The sequence below is a fragment of the Protopterus annectens genome, chromosome 1.part0 (genome assembly GCF_019279795.1).
Source record: "Protopterus annectens isolate FY-2018-M chromosome 1.part0, PAN1.0, whole genome shotgun sequence".
Classification (NCBI taxonomy): Eukaryota; Metazoa; Chordata; order Ceratodontiformes; family Protopteridae; genus Protopterus; species Protopterus annectens.
Genome location: NC_056725.1, coordinates 1,341,853,350 through 1,341,874,103, shown reverse-complemented (window position 1 = coordinate 1,341,874,103; position 20,754 = coordinate 1,341,853,350). Strand labels below are relative to the sequence as shown.

The 20,754-nt window shown below is 40.1% G+C and overlaps 1 protein-coding gene across 3 annotated transcripts in view; it reads left to right on the top strand.

Annotated features, from left to right (window-relative positions):
- Window positions 1-20,754, top strand: part of CDK19 (cyclin dependent kinase 19) — a 1,741,514-nt gene that overhangs the window by 755,205 nt on the left and 965,555 nt on the right. For all 3 annotated transcript variants that reach the window (XM_044066618.1, XM_044066628.1, XM_044066639.1), the window contains exon 7: window positions 6,134-6,277. In XM_044066618.1, the coding sequence (XP_043922553.1) occupies window positions 6,134-6,277 (144 nt within the window). The remainder of the gene's footprint in view (window positions 1-6,133; window positions 6,278-20,754) is intronic.

Below are 20,754 nucleotides of genomic sequence, written 5' to 3'. Positions count from 1 at the left end.
ATCATGCCTACTCAACCTGGTGGACTTCTTTAAGAAGGTAGCTAAAGCAATGAATGAGGAAAAAATGATTCACACTGCCTGCCTTGACCTGGCCAAGGCATTTGACACAATAACCCTACTCTGGCATTGTTGACAAACTCAAGAGGTTAGGTGCAAACTCGTATGTCACCTGGTAGATAGCCAGCTGGCTCACAGACAGGAAGTTAGAATAAAGGAGTCCACCTCTACAAAGAGGCCAGTCACAAGTAGAGTCCCTCAGGGATCAGTCCTTGGACTGCTCCTTTTTGGCATTTACTTCTCTGAAGTCAATGCCAATGCCAGTGGTCACTGGATGACTAAATTTGCAGATGTTTGCAAATTAGGAGTGGTCATTGAATCCCACACTGACATAAATGTTCTCCAGGAGGGGCTGACACAGACAAACAACTGGTGTCAGAGCTGTGAACTAAAACTAAATCCCAAGAAATGCATAATAGTATCCTTTGGGAAGTCATCCACCCCTGGTAACTATCATATTGACAACACATCCTTAGAGCTGACCCAGTAGTCAGGGACGTAGGGACACACACAGATAGTAATCTAGCCTTTGACCATCGCGTGTCTACAGTAGGATGGAAATCATTCAATGTTGCGCAACTTATAAACAAAGGTATGACATCTAAGTCTAAGGAAGTCAGTGTTGAACTGCATTGGGCATTCGTCAGACCTATCATTGAGTACAGTGCCCCCTTTGGTAATGTATCTAACCAGGCATATCCAACAACTGGGTTGTCCACAGAGGTTCCTCACTAAAAGAATGCAGGGCGCAAGTTAAATGTCCTATGCAGACCACCTCAAGGCCCTATCCCTTCCTTTTTAGATGAGATTTATGCGTGACATACAGGGCATTGTCAGACCCCACTCTGATGGACCTCCTGCATCTCCACAAAACAAACAGCACCAGAATTACCCGTTCTAAAGACTTAAACCTTGCCTGTGATATAAATCGGACCTGCTGGAGAGAGAAGTATGTATCCCAAAGACTACCCCATATATGGAACAGGCTCCCCATCCATGTGAAGCAGAGTTCCTCCCTAACCCAGTTCAAGTCAACTTGGGCAATTGGATGGGGAACAGGAAATTCATCCCTGGTTTGGCACTTGTGTATCTCTAATGGACAAAGGCAAACTGTAAGCTTTCAGGTTCAGCTCCCAGGCCTCTGCTTGTAAATGTTTATCTCCCAAAGACATGCTTACACTTATCAAGGAAGTCAAAACTGGTCAGAGATTTGGGATGCATGGCTAGGCTTAAAAAGGCCCTTGTGTTCAATGGCCTAGTAAACACCTATGAATGAGTGGTGCCCAACTTTTAGCATTGGTGGCTGGCTCAAGTTCCTTTTCCCTGTCTACTTCCCTCTTGATAAATGTTGAGCTCAGCCCATTATGAATGGGTATACTATAATTACAGCTTATGAAAATGATCCCATTTTCAAATATGATTACATATTTTCTTGTGTTTCCAAAATTAAGATGGAATGAAATAAAATAATATTTAGTATAATACACTAAATAAAGTGCATCACTGTTCCTGTAGTTCCTACAATAGGAGATTTTTGATACTGTAGTTAATGGAGCCAGATATGATGCATTTCATAGCTTTGCAAATTAGACCAGTTAGGCTGATGGATTTGTAGTTCCTAGGGTTTGTGGTAGGATACCCTGTGTGAACGGCATCACAACTGTTCTTCAGATTTCAAAATGTATACTGTGTGGCTAAAATTTGGTTAAACAAGTTCAGTAGGGGTTTCAGGAGGGCATGTCTGGTGTGTATTAGGTATCCAGGTAACTATTCTGGAACCCATGTAAGTGTTGTTTTTGAGAGTACAGTTAAAATTTTTTTCATTGTGGCCTCAGGATTTGCAAGGGTCTTGCAGATTTTAAAATGTTGATGACTTTCTGTGGTGAAATCGGCAGTAATTTATGTTGAAGTATATTAGCTATGTATTTAGGGTCAGAGTAGGTAATGCCATTTTGTTTTAGCTCAGAGCACTAATGGGTGTTTCATACCTTTCAGCTGTCCAGATTTTTGCAGAATGTCCAAATTTTTACCCTCTATTTTTGGTTTGTTCTTCAAAACATTTGTGGTTTTCTGGCAAGTCACTGGGATGATCCGACGATTGAAGTTGCTAAATAATGACATACGTTTGAGTCTCAGACTTTAGATCCTTCAGAAAAATACATGTTAACACAAATCCTGTTATTCTAATAAGTTTCCATGTTTATAAGAGCAGTATTTAAAGTCTGTCCCCATTTTTGGGGCCTTTGTCCCCCCATTATGTCAGGCTTTGTCCATGTTTCTAGCACTTAAGAAGTTGAGAGGAATGGTGTTATTTCTTAATTTACTGATGTTAAGAGCAGTCTGACATTAGCCTCTCACTTGCATCCTTCCCGACTCCTCCAGTATGCATGCTGTTAATGGAACCCAAGTCACCTGGGGGTGTGGTCAGTGCTATATCCCTGTATGCCATGGGACTGGGAATAGGTTAGGGTTTAAGGGAAGAGCAGTAGTTGGTTTTACCGAGAAATTTGATTTCATGTATAGAACTATTCCCAGAGCGGAAGTTTGAAATGAGTGAGTGCTGTAACGGTTTGGATTGGGTTGGGTTATTATCAACAGTGTTCTGTTGGAGTCTGTTTTGTGAGTTGCTCAGCAAGTTGGTATTGAAACTTCCAGTGAGTATGAAATTGTGTGTCGACCTGCTAGAAAGGGTGTTGAGTAATGAAGATTAACTTGATGTGGTATTTGGAGGAGGATGATAGACGGATACTGTGTTAGCTGTGACTAAAGTAAGCAGAAAATGACCCATGTGAGATTTGTTGGTAATGTAGTAGAGGAGGTTGCTACATGAGGCATGTTTGGTTGTCCAGAGAGGAAAAGGAGAATTGTTTTACTTAAGCTAGTCATTTAATATGTGCATTATAATTATTGGTGATACTTAAGGGCACAGTTTTTTGTTGGTTTCATCTAGGTTTCTGTTGCAGCAAGGATGTTCGTATCATGTGTATGCAATCAAACTTCAAGCAGTTTTAAACTTCTTGATCCTGTGGGGGGGGCGATGTGCGAGAATGAATTTGAGTTTATTATGAGATGTTCGAGGTTGAATTAGGAGGAGCATTAGATAGTGGAGAGTCGGGATTAGCTTCAGTGTCACCAAAATTCATAATAAGAGTAGTAAAAGATGGGAGTTTGAGGAGGAGAGTGGTAGGTGCTATAAATGGTAAATGACCAGGGGAAAGGTAAAGATGGTTACTTAGACAATGCAAGGACTTGTCACAAGGTTGGGGGATTATTCTTGTTATTAAGAATGGGACTTAACTTCTGGCTGGATTATTTGAGAAACAGTGGTGACACTTCAGTGGTATTGCACATGTTTTATAAAGATGGAGGTTGGAAACTGCAGTAAGAGCTTTGTAGAGTGAGTATCTGTAGGATAGTTGGTATCAAATTGTGAGCTTTGAAGTGGATGGGTAGTCATAAGTATTTTGATGTAGCCATCCTGTAATTATAAGAAAAAAAGGGGGGGGGTGCAGAGGAGGAATTTTGAAGAGAGCAGAACAGGTGGAAGAAACAACTTATTTTTCAGCCAAGTTCCCTTAAAAGGAGAAGAGGATGGAAATGTATGTGCCACCTAATATCCCTGTGGAGAAAGATAGAAGAAGAAGATTAGCTTTAGAAAAAGTGAAAGGACAGAAGGGAAATAAGAGAAGGGCATGTGCATGCCATTTATAGTCTCTGTAGATGAACCAAGAAATGAAGCTGCCACCATGCATTTCAGTCAAAGTAGTTAAACCACAGAGGGACACAACAAAATGCTGTTTCTGTGCCTGACTGTATAATACAGGGGGATGACTGTGACCCTGGCAACCAGTGTTTGATTCGAGACCCCGGTATTGGAGGAGCCACGTAGGGAGAGGGAGGAGTGAATGGGGCATTGCATGCTTATATTTCCCTGGGAGGAGAGCAGGTTTTGCATGCACTCTAAATTAGATGGAGCAGGAGCCACTGTTTGTGCTACTGGGGGAGGGACAGGGCTACTTGCAGGAAATGCCCCTTGTGGACATGACAAGATACCTTAGTGGGTAGTGTGCTGCACACCCCTCCCCAGCTCCCCACCAAGTGTGACTGATTAGGTCTGGGGAGAAGAGCAGAAAGTGCTTTGAACTACTGTTAATGGCTGCTTTAGGGATGACATTTTTCAACTGGCTGTTGCTTGGTGAGGGGAATGAATTTTTATATACTGAGAGAGGATGGTGTGCAGTCAGCAGGACAAAAATAGAAAAAAAATGGAGGAACAAAAGAGGGAAGGATCTGAATTAGCTATGCAGTGGTTGACTGACAGTGACTGGATATATTAAAAGTGACGTGTAATGTTTGCAGCTACAGTTACATTGGCTCGGTTTGTAAGGTATAATGTTTGGAACTGAGATTGTACCGCTATGATTTATTTTCATTTATATAAATGTAAGATTGTCTTGTGTCACACATGATAATTTAATAAAGATGTTTCTTGTAAAAAATAAATAAATAAAAATTAGACATTCCTATCTGTGACTGCAAATCAGACACCTGGAAATGCTGTAACGTTTGCACTGGCAGAGGTTAGTGATAAGAGAAAATTGATTGTAATCCCTTATTAAAGGAAGATGCAGATTAAGGAAGGTATTCATCTGCTATAGCTTGAGCAAGTTATGTATAATTTAACTGTGGTGGCAGCAGATCTTTGCAGATATAATGTAGTGAAAGCACAGGGGAAGTTCCTTAGTCAGGAATGTTTGGAGAAAATAATTATGCAGGTAAATGCTAGAGGGCATCCCAACTTTTCAGAGCCATCAAGTGGTTAAGGCACATGTAATGTATTGTAGAGTAAAATTTTAAATTTGATTCACTCTGTTTCCCAGTATTGGCAGTAGGTTGCAGTAGGTATTTGTAGCAGTGCTGGGCAGTACTAAAATAAAATATCAACAGAAGTAAAATGCATCATCCTCAATGCCGCTGAAGATGGAGGGAACCGAGATCTTTCTCTGGCAACAGTTAGCTGCTCCTTTAGGAGGTTCAAGCATGTAAAAACCCTTGCTTAGCACATCTGTTCGATAGATTGAGGAATGTGATACGTTTTTGCAAAGGCAAACACTTCTGGTTCCCTTAAATTCTGTATATAGAAACCTCTTTATTATTACCACTTTATAATTCCATTTAGTACACTAAGTTGCACATGGGGAATGTGAGCTGTTGTCACAGTGAACACTGATCTGTTGTATTGCTTGCTGGGGTGAAACACCCGCAGTCCTATGAAATGTATATGTAGGTAGAGAAACACCAGGCAGCAGTCCTATGAAATGTGTATGTCAGTACCATGTGGTCGGGTTTCCTGCACTGTTAGAATATACACAGCTTTGTTAAAAGTCTGTGAACTAGTGGATAACTTGTGTCCATCTCTTACCTTATATGGCATAACCATCCATATATACCATTGCTGGAAAGCTTTTCAGAGAGAGAGAGAGAGAGATCTTGGGGTGGGGCTCTTGCATGGGTTTAGTGTAATAGGTTCAGTGTAAGTTATAGTATTAGCACAAACTACTGGGCTTGCTTCAAACATTGTGCTACATGAAGTGAATTTGTATTGCAGGATCTGCAGACATCAAAGTATGATGTGATATTAAGTATTTAGAAGCATTTACTCATAGGTTTTAATTCATGCCTACTAAACAGAGCATGTGCTAAAGTGAAAGCTTAGTGCGAGCAAAATGCAGTCAAATTTCAGACATGGTAATAGATATTCATTTGAAAATTCACTTATGGAAGAAGGATCAATGCAGGTTTTTGGAATCTTGAGCTTCACAGTATGTAGAAATGGTTGCCTGCTTTATGGAGAAATCCTGAGTTAAAATGGCTGTCACTGTGATACAAAACCGTAATACAGTATGTCCTATGATTGTGTTTTGTGAATAGTGATGCTTAATGCATTAAAAAAGAAAGGTAGGAGGATATTGCATGATTCTGGGCAAAGATTGTGTATGTTTATTTTGCTGTCAGACTTCTTAAGTAATACTGCATACTTCCATCTTTGTGATGGTCTTAAATTTTGTTTTGACAGATATATGGGCAATTGGGTGCATTTTTGCTGAATTATTAACTTCAGAGCCTATATTTCACTGCCGTCAAGAAGATATTAAAACAAGTAACCCTTTTCACCATGACCAGTTAGACCGGATTTTCAGTGTAATGGGCTTTCCTGCAGGTAAGCCATTTTTGTCACGTAATTGCAGTAGATACCTAAAAATAAATCATTTTAAAATATTTGCAGGGAATGACATAATTCCCATAAACTTGAAGTAATGTAATCTGTTCTGTGCTAAGTATTGACCTTTTATGTTTGTTTGAAAGAATGTTTATCATAAAGTCATAGCTCAGTAGCTTAAGCTATATGGAATATACTGTCAAGGATTGAACCCAGCCTGACATGTTTCCAGTGCTGTAGAGCTCCTTCCATGTGCCATAGCCAACTGGTAAGTTTGAGATTATGAATAAAACCAGTGGTTAGGATATAAAATACCTCAGAACTTTCTTGCTGCCAATGAGTGTGCTACTCTGCAGGCTTTGAAAGATTGAGAAGTCAGCCAGAGCTTCTCCTTATCTGTACAGATAAGCTCCCCAGTCAAAGTATTTATTATTAAAAAAGCGTTATTTTGTTTTGTATGCTTTATTTTGGGGCATTTCTGCCTTTCACTGAGCGGTTAGTCTCTGTCATAGTTGAAGTTATCTGAGGAAAATTCTATGTAAAATTAGTCTGCCTTTCAAAATATTGTAATATTTTGCTTCAGGAACTCTGGGTGCAGCTACTACATTAGTGGGCAAAGTGGTCCTGATAATATTTTAAAAATGTTTCCATTTTTATCAGAGATTCCAGCTGACTCTTGGCAGTTACATTGATTGCTTATCAGCCTCTCATCTCTGCTATAAGTCAGTCCTTTGGGGATTCCCTAAATTTTTGTTAGTTAGTGAATTGTTGGAGGAAAAGTGCTTAATGCATTACTGTTTTGTGAAGGGTTAGGTCTTGTGTGTTTGGTGCCAGTGACTAAAACATTTTGCCTCAGAAACTTCCTTTTTGTCAGTTTGGTTTTACAGCTTCTTCTTAGCTCCCCTATCTGTCTGAGAGACTGTGTTTGTGGCTAGGGCATAGATCCGGATCCTGCTAATTGTATTCCTTCTTCCCCAAGCCGCAGTAAGACAAATGTTGTCAGGGAGCTTCAGCCTTCAATTCAGCTTCTCTCTTGCATCAGCTACTGATGGATGACAGTTGTGATCATGGTTTTTTTCCCAGTCAGCTCAACTTTTTCTGTTGGCCCCTCTGGTGTTGCTGCTAGAGATACTACTATGGACTGAAGGTCAGATTTGTCCTCTGTGGCTGTCCAGTTGTCTTTTCTAAGGAAGGAGAGAACCATCCTTGTAGGCTTTGGGGACGATACAGGGGGATGCTTCTCCTTTTAACCACACATAAGAGCCTCTTCCCTGTGGCAGATACCCTGTATCCAGCAGTTCTTTTGTTAGAGGTCTTCTAGAGAGAAAAAAAAAGCACAAATCTACATATTTTTCCTTATTTGGATATCTGGAGCATATAACTAGGGTTGGTGTGGCAAAAGGATTGTTGAAAGCATTTCAGTCATTGAGTAATGATTATCCTCCTCAGAAGAGGAAGAAAGTTATTTCTTCCCTTTCAGGTTCTGAATCGCAGTCTGAGGGATATGATTTGGACTGGGACTGTGTGGAAAAATACTGAAGTCAACATATTTTGTATTCTGTATTTAAAGGGTTAAGCAGAAAAATGTTCACTGCGTGCAAACTGAAATGTTCTGGAAAATGTTGATCACTGAGGAATGCAGAAGTTGATCTTAAACTGCTGATAAGAAAGTTAATGGTGCAAGAATAACTGTGGTACTGGCTGGTAAAAACAAGTAATCAAACTATCAATTTTAATGAAAGTCCTCTGTGCTACGTGTATGTACGTGCAGGAGGGTCTATATAAGGAGAACTTAAAGTACAAGTAGCCAGACTGCTGGCATATTACTATCATGTAGCAGGTCTCCATGCATGTAAAATAAAGCTGTTTTACTTGCTTACAAGAACTTGGTGTGATTCTTCCAGAATATGTTAGAAGAGTAAAATCTTTCGACATAACTGGCGCCCAACGTTAGGGCGGCCCCTGCACGGCGCAAATCGAACAAAGAGAGGCTGAAAACCTGCGCAGGTGGAGAGAGATCAGGCTCTCCTTGAATGAAAGACCTCCAACTGAAACAGGTTGAAATTAGAGGCCAGTCACTCTTTCCAGATTCAATCCGTGAGGTGGCAGCGAAACAGGGCGGAGGAATCACAAAGGTAAGCAAAAAGAAAAGCTATTTTTTGTTTCTGATTGGAATTTTTGTCTAAATTTTAAGGGACTAGTCAAGGGAGAAATTTAATTTTCTCAAAGTATAAGGAGTATATGTGAATAGATTCCATATACAAGAGATCTCAGGAACAGGAATAGTTTCTCATAAGAGAAATGGGAACAGGAACCAGTTGCGTCAAAGGTGACGACAATCTGAAGATGAAAAGTTTATGTTTGATTTACACCCAAAGAACGTAAAATATTTAGATAAATGGAAAAAAGATCATGGGTTTAGTGGATATTTAAATAAGTCAGAATGTCAAAATCTAGTAAGATTACTGTGCAAACAGGCAGGAAATAAGACAAGGAATCAAAAGAAGGTGGGGTTTCCCCAGGCACAGAAATGGCTGGAGGAAGCAAATAAAAGACATAGGGAACAAAATTTGAAAAAAGGGTGTGGTAATTCAAGTGAAAGAGATGTGTACATTGTTAAAAAGGAAGATAGTAAAACTTCCAAGTGTGTAGAACCAGAATGCAGACTCTCTTAGATAAAATAGAAGAACATTGGAAGCCCAAGGCAGATTGGACTTGCATTAATCAATGCATTCAATCAGATGACGAAACCGTAGACAGTTATCTACATCATCTCTCACACAATGTTTTGATGCTCATAGTGGGTTGATTAAGGTAGAAAATCAGGAAAATGACTCGCCCTGTGAACAGCAACTGAAAAATGCATTCCTAAAGGGCTGCAAGACAGCCATTGGTAACTTTATACAAAAGCATATGATCACACACAGGACAGCGCGTCTACAGCCCCTTATGGAGTATGCTAGACATGCTGAGAAATATCTGAAGGAAAAGAAAGATAAACAAGCCCAGACTTTTACAGTTAGTGAAGATGGAACTTTAATGTTAGTTCAGGGTTCCGCAAACCACGGAAGAGGGCGTGGCAGGGGAAGAGGACGAGGACGGGGAGGCGTAAGTCATTCTGAGGATTTCGAGGGTAGGCAAAAGAGGGGGGAGTGTTTTAAGTGTGGTAAGAAAGGACATTTCGCCAGAGATTGCAGAGGACCGGAGAAACCGATGGTTGCTTCCGGTGGTACCGCATGACTATATGACGGTCAAAAAGATGTAGATGGAGGGTATGAGGAAGAAGAAGAAAGTGAGAATGGGGAAGTAGGTACAAGTGAAGACGATGGGTGGGGACAGGAAATGGCAGAAAATGAGAAATATCAAATAGTAAATCTAACAGCACTAGCATCAACTATGCAATTGGAATCCCAACCAGTGATCACATTGCAAGTTGAGGGCCGAGACATAGAATTTCTTTGTGACTCAGGGGCTTCTCGAACGTTAGTCAGAAGTACTGCCATATCATCCGATGTTACCTCTGATGAATATGTGCTTGTAAAAGCAGCAAATGGTCGTATTTACAAAGAGCCATTGTCCAAACTTCTGTGGTTTACCGACCCAGAGACGAACCAAACCATACGGTTCCAAGTAATAATTTCAAAAATCTGCCCAGTACATTTACTAGGAAGAGATTTAATGCAAGTGTTCGGTATAGCAGCCGTCCCAACCTCCACGGGGATGGTGGCAAGGAGAATAGAACTGAATAGTGCAATGCTATTAGAGGGGCAGGGAGATCTACATTACTGGTATAGTAATGATTTGATAGAGACAGGCCCCCAGAGTGTAGTGACGGATCTTACATATTTGGCCTTAAGCAAATACGGCATAACAAATCCGAAGGTGTCAGATCCATTACATTGCACAATGTATTACAGAAGATGTGCGGACCTGATTTAGAATACGAAAAGAAATTTCTTAGTTTTAAAGTCACCAAACTAGTATTGCATAGCCTTTTTTGGGACACACTAGGTAATTCTGCAGTCACATGTAGCCTTACAAGGGATATGCAGCTGCTGTATAAGAATGAATTAACCACACATATTTCAGTCACGGAGGGTGAAGGAATGTCATGGTACCTCGTGGGTAAGAAAAGAACTGAATGGGTAGGATGGACACCAGAACAGTTGGCAGGTAAGGGCATTCAGGTTCAAAACTTAACTGGGTTACACAAGCCAGACCGACCGTGCACCTCAGGGAAGACAAACCGATACAATCCCTGGGACATTATGACTATGTCTCCTTACCCCCATGGAGGAATCTCAATTGCAGGCGATTCCAAACTCATTATGGTCGCAGGGTCAGCACGATATCGGACTGATTAGAACGGCAGGACAGGTAAAGATTACACCCAAGTCAGAATTTAGACCTCATAAACGGCAGTATCCCTTGAGCAGAAAGGCAGAGGAGGGCATTTTACCGGTAATCACAGCACTTTTGAAAGCTGGAGTATTAATTCTGTGCACAGACTCACCGTGTAATACGCCCTTATTTCCAGTAAAAACCGGATGGGACATGGAGGATGGTACAAGACTTACAGGCAATAAATGCGCGGTGGTACCTCGGGCCCCCATAGTCCCGGATCCGTCTATTCTGCTGAACGATATCCTTCCAACGGATAACTACTTTTCTGTAATTGATATCAGTAATGCCTTTTTCTCTATTTCCTTGCAGGAAGATAGTAGATTTTGGTTTGCATTTACATTTATGGGTAAGCGTTATACCTATACCAGGTTACCGCAGGGATACTGCGAAAGTCCGACCATCTTCTCACAAGAGATGTCCACCAATTTGGCTCAGTTCCAACCAGCCCAAGGGTGCCACCTACTGCTGTACGTGGATGATATCCTCCTGGCCGCGACTACGGAAGAACTCTGTAAGTCCGAGACTGTTCGACTACTACACTTTCTGGCACACGAAGGACATAAGGTAAATAAGTCTAAGTTACAATTTTGTAAATTAGAAGTACGTTACCTGGGTTATACTATCTCTGGGAAGGGCAGGCGATTAGATGACAGCAGAAAGAATGCTATTTTACAAGCCCCCATGCCAACTACAAAAAAAGAAATTATGTCCTTTTTAGGCATTACGAACTTCTGTCGTAGTTGGATTCCCAACTATGCCGAAGAAGTGCACCCGCTATCAGACTTAATTTTTGCAATACCGATGGCGGCAAAGATTTGCTGCACTGGACAGACAAGGCAGTACAGGCATTTACTAGGATCAAGCAACTGATAGCTGGGTCAGCAACATTGGGGTTTCCAGATTACAGTAAGACCTTTATACAGACTGTAGATTGCAAGCAGGGATTTATGACATCTGTTTTAATGCAAATGTATGGAGATAAGTTAAGACCATTGGCATTTTACTCTAGCAAATTAGACTCAGTAGCACGAGCATTACCACACTGTGTGCAAGCAGTAATTGCAGCCGCTTTGGCGGTACAAGCGTCTGCCACGTTGGTATTGTTCCATGATCTTACGTTAAAAGTCCCGCACTCTGTAGCAGTCATCCTTCTGCAGGACAAGTTAACATTTCTGTCACCTAGCAGACATTTATCTTGTATGACTACGCTGTTATCGCAGCCACACATGACAATTGAGAGATGCACTACCTTAAATCCAGCGACATTGCTACCTGTTGCTGAAGACGGTATTCCGCATGTATGCTTAGATCTCATACATTCTAATGTTCTACCAAGACCGGATCTTAAAGATCAACCCTTACTACATGCGGACTGGACACTGTTTGTAGATGGGTCAGCACGCAAAACAGAAACAGGCACCACGCAGGTAAGGTATGCAGTTACTACTGCAACTCAGATAATAGAGGCAAGACCACTCCCCGGGAACTTAAATAGGGGGATGGTTACAACCTCGGGGAAAGACATCATGCACAAAGAACTAATCCTTGAATTACTACAAGCCGTCCAACGGCCACGGGGTTTGGCCATCTGTAAATGCGTTGCTCATACCCGTGCTAAGGACCCAGTATCACTTGGTAATGCCCTAGCAGACAAAGCAGCCAAAGAGGCAGCTATGTCCAGTACCTTTTCACTTGAAACCACACCTACAGAATTACAACCAACAGATAAATTTGATTTGCAAACCTTACAAGTCATGCAGGAACTTAGCACAGTACAGGAAAAACAACGCTGGACTAGGTATGGTGTTAGGCAGAACAAAGGAGTCTATGTGGGACCGGATAATAAATATGTTTTGCCTACTAATCTTTTTAGGTATGCAGCACTAGTTGTGCATGGCCCTTCCCATCTGGGCCCTGCAGCTATGGTTAGAATTATCCACCTTACCTTTTGGACCAAGGGTTTCATTGCATATGCAAAACGTTTTTGTCTATCCTGCATAGTATGTGCTAAATACCACGGGGGAGGGGTCAGAGTTGCTCCGGCATCATTTCCAACACGTCCCTATCCTTTTCATACAATATGTATGGACTTCATCGAATTGACCCGGCACAACTAAAGAAGTTTGTGTTAGTAATAGTAGATGCATTTACTAAGTGGGTTGAGGCTTTTCCGGTGACACATCCGGATGCTCAATCAGTGGCTAAAATTTTGGTCAATCACATCGTCCGCACTTTGGACTTCCTACACGCATCTACTCTGACAACGGCACGCATTTTGTCAATCAGATCATACAGAAACTGTCTACAGTTTTCCAAATTGAATTGAAACACCATTGTGCCTACCACCCACAGTCAGCAGGGTTGGTGGAACGCCATAACGGCATTCTAAAAGGCAAGTTAAGAAAACTCATGGCCGAGACACATCAGTCTTGGATTACCTGTCTACCTCTAGCCCTCCTTTCCATGCGGACAACTCCCACCTCAAAAGGAGTCACCCCATTTGAGTTGTTGTATGGGAGACCTTATTACGTCCGACAGTGGCAAAACTTGTTGCCTGCGGAACGTGGGGGGGGTGAGGAGAAACCATGAGGAAAATGCTGAACAATACTAACAGCTGTTTAATGAATGATTGTTTTCAGGTTCAAGAGACGACAAAATCACGGAAGTCATCGCAACTCCAATGGCAGTTCGGATTAAAGAAAGGTCCTCATGGATCCACCTAACACATTGTAAAACATTTTAAGTTAGATAAAAAATTGAATTCCCCTGAGGAACAAACAGATAGCAGTAACCATGAAGGACAATAATGAGAATAAGAGAAAATGGTTCTATTGCAATATTTTATTGTTTATAACTATTGTGATTGTATTATTTTTGTTTTTTAATGAAGCTAGCCATTCAAAAAGAGACAAACACACCAGCTGGCATCCAAACTTTAATACATATCAAGCGATTAAATATGCATATGCATCCTCAATGAATGTCTCAAATTGTTGGGTATGTACTGTAATATCTACTGTACATAGTGGCTTAATGTTAGGGACAGCCCCTCTGGAAACAAATGATACTTGGAATAGTTTGTTGTTTGAAACCACAGAAGTACCACTGAGAGACAAGGTGGCGCTGCCTCTTCTGGGGCCAAAGCGGAACAGTGTGTTTTCAAAAGATTGAAAACGTTAAGGTGGGGCTGAGCCAATGTAATTTGACAATAGTTCATAATTGTACCCTAGAAGGGCAGTGTGAAACCAAGTTTGGAGCTATAAAAAAAGACATCAATGTAAATGATACTAGTTTTGTTGAAAAAATGCTGTATGTATATGACCTGTTATTTAAGGGGCTAAAGCCAAATGGGAGTTATGAATTTGCAACCAATATCACCATAAAAACGAATGATTGTTATTTTATTTGTGGTAGGAAAGCATATAAATGGTTACCATATGGCTGTTCAGGAAGTTGTTTTTTGGGATATCTGATACCAGCTATCAGACACGCAAATGTATTACCTCAAAGTAAAATACAAAATGCACGTTCTCTTAATAAACCTATTAATCCCGTAGGTAACATTGATGCGTCATGGATTTATCACCATGACTTGGTACACGTCAGCAGCAAAGGACTCTCACATATGGACCTAGGCGATGATGTAATTGCTTGGGCTGGTATTTTGCCAGCATATGGGACAGTAAAATCCATCTGGGAACTGAGAAAACTGTCAAAACTGTTAGAGACTCTGAGTAATGCGACATTTTCAGCGCTAGAATTGGTGACAGGCAATTAACGGCGATGAGAACAGTAGTGTTGCAGAACCGTATGGCGCTCAATTTCACCCTAGCGGCGAAGGAAAAATAGTTCAACAAGTTTTTGAACTGACTAAACCTGGTCCAAACCCCTTGACTGACTTTTTCCAAAATCTGTTTGGAAACTGGGGTTCTGTGTTGATGAACATTTTAATTGCTGTATGTGTTGGTGCAATCATATTTTTGCTGCTTGGCTGCTGTTGCATGCCATGTATCAAAATGATAATATCGAAGGTTATCTCTGCCAATGCTACAAAAGCATATTTCTCTGATTATGAGAAGGTATACAACGTATCTGGGATTGTGTAAAATAAACAGTATACAAAATGTTGTAAGGGGAAATGTGGAAAAATACTGAAGTCAACATATTTTGTATTCTGTATTTAAAGGGTTAAGCAGAAAAATGTTCACTGCGTGCAAACTGAAATGTTCTGGAAAATGTTGATCACTGAGGAATGCAGAAGTTAATCTTAAACTGCTGATAAGAAAGTTAATGGTGCAAGAATAACTGTGGTACTGGCTGGTAAAAACAAGTAATCAAACTATCAATTTTAATGAAAGTCCTCTGTGCTACGTGTATGTACGTGCAGGAGGGTCTATATAAGGAGAACTTAAAGTACAAGTAGCCAGACTGCTGGCATATTACTATCATGTAGCAGGTCTCCATGCATGTAAAATAAAGCTGTTTTACTTGCTTACAAGAACTTGGTGTGATTCTTCCAGAATATGTTAGAAGAGTAAAATCTTTCGACAGACTGTGTTTATTATACTTTGCCTTAACAAAAGGAATATTGTAATTTTTCAAAATAATTCTTCAGATTCCCCTCCCGATGAATACCATTGCCAATATGAGGGAGATTTCTCATTGGGAACAAAAAGACATACCTGAACCTCAACAGAGATGATATGATTTATAACAGCTGGATTTTCCTCAACCTCACCTGTCCTTCCAATTTTTCAAGCCTTTGAGGAAGCCTTTTTGGCAGCCTGCGCTTTTCCTGGTAGTCTGCCATCTGCTCCTAAAAAAATCTGGTAAGCCATATATAGTGCCTTGGTCTCATAACTTACTTTAATTTCTTACCCCTGGGCAGATCCTGCAGCTATTTCCTTATCCAAAGCAACCTTTACCAAGCTCTTTCAGCTGCCAGCCATAATCCATTCTGACAGATACATTTTGTGAAAAATTAATTCTTCCGCTTTAACTTTCAGAATTGTGAAATGTTAGGCACACATTTCTAAGTTTTTACTGGCTTCATATGATAATTTAAGGAATGTGATTCCTGACGCTTATAGACCTGTTACAGTTCTGTGTTTTTATAAAGTGTAAGGTTTTCCTCAAGGGTGAGCATATATTTACCCAGTTAAGGAGAATCTCTGGCCGACCCTCAGTCTTTTGAAGCCTGCAGAGGAGCATACTCTTTGGTTGCAAGAGAATAATAGCCTGTTCTCCTCAGCATGCGTTTAGACCTAAGTACAGTACCATTACAGCAATTTTGTCAATAGCCACAACTATTGTAATGTGGAAGGTGGCAGGCATATTGCTGCTGCTGTCTTTGTAGCCCATAAATGAGACCACTGATCACTGCTGCAGTAGCCTTATCTATATAGGTTGTAGGCCAGCTTCCTAACCTTCATGACATCTTCCACACACCCAGACCATTAGCTCGAGCTGACTAAAAGGACAGGTTTGGGTCCTAAGCCCTTCAGAGCTTTACTGCAATTTGAAGAGAGAGCTCATCTGTGGGCTTTCTAGGATAGACTGTTGTCCTGTGCTCTTCCTTTGCTGGGCATATGAGTTCCCTCTGGGTGGGGGAGGGTGGGTGGGGAGGGGGACTTCCACATTAAAAAGTTGTTATATTGTACTTTCCTGTTTAGGAAAGTTATTTTTAAGCCAGGAGTTTGTGTTTTAACAGACGGTCACTAGAGTTAACTGTACTTTTAAATGAGGACACACTTTTTTCCTGTCAGTTTAAAAGTTGTTTAATGTAATTGAAAACCATCATTGCCATCTCCAAAAAGTAAAATAAACAAATTGTTTTAAAGTGCTTTTTACTGTTTCTGTGAAAAAAGTGACTTTTAAAGACTATATTTTTACCATCTTTTGCTGCTTGATTTCCAAGAGAAACAGGCACCATTTTCGTCTTGACCATGGAACAAATTATCAATCCCACTATCTATCTGTTCTCCTTCCAGCCACAGAAAGAAGCTAAACCAACAGCCTTTACCACCACAGCAGGCTAGTAATGTGCCTCAGCTGCAGGCGGGTGGCACTGCTGTGGCCTTACCTTGTTCCTCAGACCACTCTCTTATCCCACATCCCTCTGGTGTAGTACCTACAGTGGCTATGGACTGGTGGTTATCCATGTCCTCTGTGACTGTTGTGCTCTCCTCAGTGAACAAGGGGGAGCCACTCTTGTCAGTCCTGGGAGAGAGAACAGGGAAGGCTTTGCTAAGAATGTTGTGCCCATCCCCTGGAGAAGCTGCTGTTGCAATTAGTGACATTGCTGGACCCATTTTCCCCTGGCAAAACAAAACAGAAAACTAAACATATATCTACTCATCCTGAAATTTCTTTAGACAGGAGTAGTTTACTGGGTCTGGCTTAGGGTTTATTTCAGACTATTGATCCTTTTTATAAGGTGCTTTCTGTTAAAAGAAAGAGACATATCTCTTTTCCTGAAGAGATTTAAGTTTCTGAATCTGGACAGGAAGATGAAGGGACAAATATTTTTCCGCACACTTTTCTCATTAAGTTTCTGAGGGGTGAGAACTCAATTTCATTTCTCCCTGTGGGGTTTCTTTCTCTGAGGCGGTTTCCAAAATGGTTCCAGTGTTTCCATTGGGAGAACATGAAGATTTCTCAGTCCCTCAGAAGATACTGAGCTGTTACAGAAGGAATTTCCAGAATCTTCACCAATTTCCCCCAGTTCTGTCCACTCTGGAGGATGTGTGTTACTTTCTGCAATTTTAGTGACAGCCTGCTTCCCTAAAAAGGCAGATAGAATGTGTAAAGTTGATTAGTCTTTCTAAGTTTTTATACACTCATCCCAAAAACTGATCCGACAGCTATACCTTTGGTTAATCCTACTTCTGATAAACATATGATTAATTCCAATCATACTCTTTTTGAAAAGGATGGGAAAATTAAGAAAGGGGGTAGTGTATGCTTCTACAACTTTGGTTTTCAGACTTTTGAATTGTCAGGCTCATATGTTGGTTCATTCTGAGTAATCGTGAAAGTGTGAGGAATGTTTTGTATGCAGTTTCTTCTTGTGAGGAAAAATATGATTTAAATTTGGTTTCTTTCATTGTACAAGTCAGTACACATAGTTTACAGTGTGTTATGTGACTCAGGTGATGATGCCTCTAGGTCTGTGGCCACTTATACTGTTTTGAGGAGGATTGCCTGGTTTTGTTCTCAAAACCTCCTAGCTGATGAGAAAAATATTTTAAGTTCTTTCTTTGGATTGAGATTTAGTTTTTGGTTCCTTTGCTGCAGAGGTTTTCAAAAAGTGTGAAGAATGGGGTAAGTTAATACCAGGAATCTAATATTTTTTCAGTCCTCCATTTCCAGATGTTCTAAGGGATTCTCTAACTACGCATCCTATTTTGGCAAAAACAAAATAAACGGCCTCAACAAAGTGTGGGTAAACAGATGTTTAAGAAGAAATGGCAGGGGGTACCAAAAAGAATCCCTCAAAGTAAAGAATAGTCCAAAAAGTCATAATGAAGGAGACCTTGCCCCCTCTTCCATAAAGTCTGAATCTCCACTTCTGTCTTTTGCAAAAGATAATAAACCAAGTAAATTAAACTTAATAAATGAGTGCAGCGAAAGTAAGATAAAGCACAAAGGTTTAATTCCAAATGGGTGTACACAAACGGATGAGCGCTTTCACAATAATAGCTTCTTCAGATCCTTCTGACAAACCCATAAGTCTTCTCTTTATATAATTGATCCAATTAACTAATTAATGAGGAAATGCTCATCTGCATTTAAAACATTAAAACAAATACATAAAAAAGTGTATAAGTACATGTGTATGAATATATATATATATATATATATATATATATATATATAAAATACTTAGATTACAAACATATATAACTAAATAAATTAAAAACTAGAAATATATTCATAAATACATCTACAGAACATTGGATGTAAAAGCTGTATGTACAAAGATCCATCAAATGTTCACAATGTTCAACACATGAAGCTGATATCATATAATACACTTTCATTACTTCCATAATGACTGGATTGGGCAGTATAGGTGTATGTGGAGCATTCAAATTATTTATTTAAATTATTTAATGTTCCTATGTTGCCTCAACTTGGGGTTGATTGAGGCCCTCTCGTTCAAACCATGTCCCCTATCACCCTTTAGTATAATAATCCAATCAGTCTCCTTAGCTTCTGTGAAATTCATAATGTCACCGCCCCTCTTGTTAACAGTAATGGTCTCTAAAACCCTGAACAGAAAGGTATGATCCCCATCATTGGAGGCTGCATGTCTCGCAAGAGCATTGTGAGGGGTACCTTTCCTTATGTGGTAAATGTGTTCCCTCATTCTCATGTTTCAGGATCAGGTTTATAGACAACGGGATGGCGTAGCTATGGGCACACCTTGTGCCAATAGTTATGCCAACATGTTCCTTGCCTATTGGGAGGAGCATATGTGAACATTTGGTGGATCTTTGTACATACAGCCTTTACATCCAATGTTCTGTAGATGTATTATTGAATATATTTCTAGTTTTTAATTTATTTAGTTATATATGTTTGTAATCCAAGTATTTTTATATATATATTTTTATATTCATACACATGTACTTATACACTTTTTATGTATTTGTTTTAATGTTTTAAATGCAGATGAGCATTTCCTCATTAATTAGTTAATTGGATCAATTATATAAAGAGAAGACTTATGGGTTTGTCAGAAGGATCCGAAGAAGCTATTATTGTGAAAGCGCTCATCCGTTTGTGTACACCCATTTGGAATTAAACCTTTGTGCTTTATCTTACTTTTGCTGCACTCGTTTATTCAGTTTAATTTACTTGATTTATTACTCACGTAGTGCTAGCGTTTACTTGTGGAACGTTGGACCTTGGTTACTATTTTGCAAAAGATAGTTTCAAGTAAATGGGTTTTGAAGATCATTCATCAAGCTTACAGATGACAGTGGGAAGAAATTCCTCATTTTCAGGGGGTAATTCCTTATCCACCAGACAAGACTCTTATTTCCCCCTGTCCTTCAACACATGCTATCCCAGAAACTGGTAGAATCAGTTTCTCCTTCCCAGGTTGGGAAGAATTTTTATTTAAGGATATTTTTAGTGCAAAAGAAAGAAAATGCTTGGAAACCAGTTCTGGATCGGTCTTTCCTAAACCTGTTTGTGGTAGTGCCCAAGTTCAAAATGATGGCACTTCACAACTTATCTTTTCTTCATTTAAGTTTCCTGGTAACACTAGATTAAAAGATTCTTATCACTTACATATTCATTCAGACTTCAGGCATTTTTTAAGGTCTTGGGTGCCTAGATCACATTGTTATTTCTTTGCCTTGCCCTTTTGACTATCCACTGCACAAAGACTGTTCATACAGTATCTATATCCAGTTATAGCTCATTGCAGGCTACAGGGTATCCACATTTTCCATATTTTGATGTCTTGCTTATCTTTGCAATGTCTTTTTCAAAGTGTTAGGAATTTCACACTTGGGTGAGATTTTTTCGCAACCTAGGACTCCAATACAACATTCAGAAATCTTGTTTCTCTCTGTCACACAGGATTTTGTTCTTGGGCTGTCAGCAAGACACCTCAATTCAGAGAACTTATTTTACCCACAGGAAAAAATACATATATATCTAGATTTATTTCTAAGGATTTCCACTGAGACTTCAGTCACTTTGGTGGAATATGTCAGGATTTTGGGTCTCATGGCATCTATGGATGTCCTTCCATTTCACTGTTGCAGTATTCCTTACAGTAGGGATTCCCTGCCAAGGGCAGCCCAAAGTCCTCCAGTCATACCTCCCAACTGTACCGAATTACTCAGTTTTTACTGAGTTTTTGGTCCAAATAATGGGGTGCAACGATTCCCGAGTGGCACCCTTAATTTTCAGATTTTTCCCAGCTTTTTTATTATTTATTTCTTAGTGGTTTGAGCCAACGTCATCACGTGTGCGATTACATCAGCGCCGTTGGGGCTGCCAGCCTGTTAGAATTGAGCTCAAGGGCTCACGTGCACACATTTCCGGCTTGGATC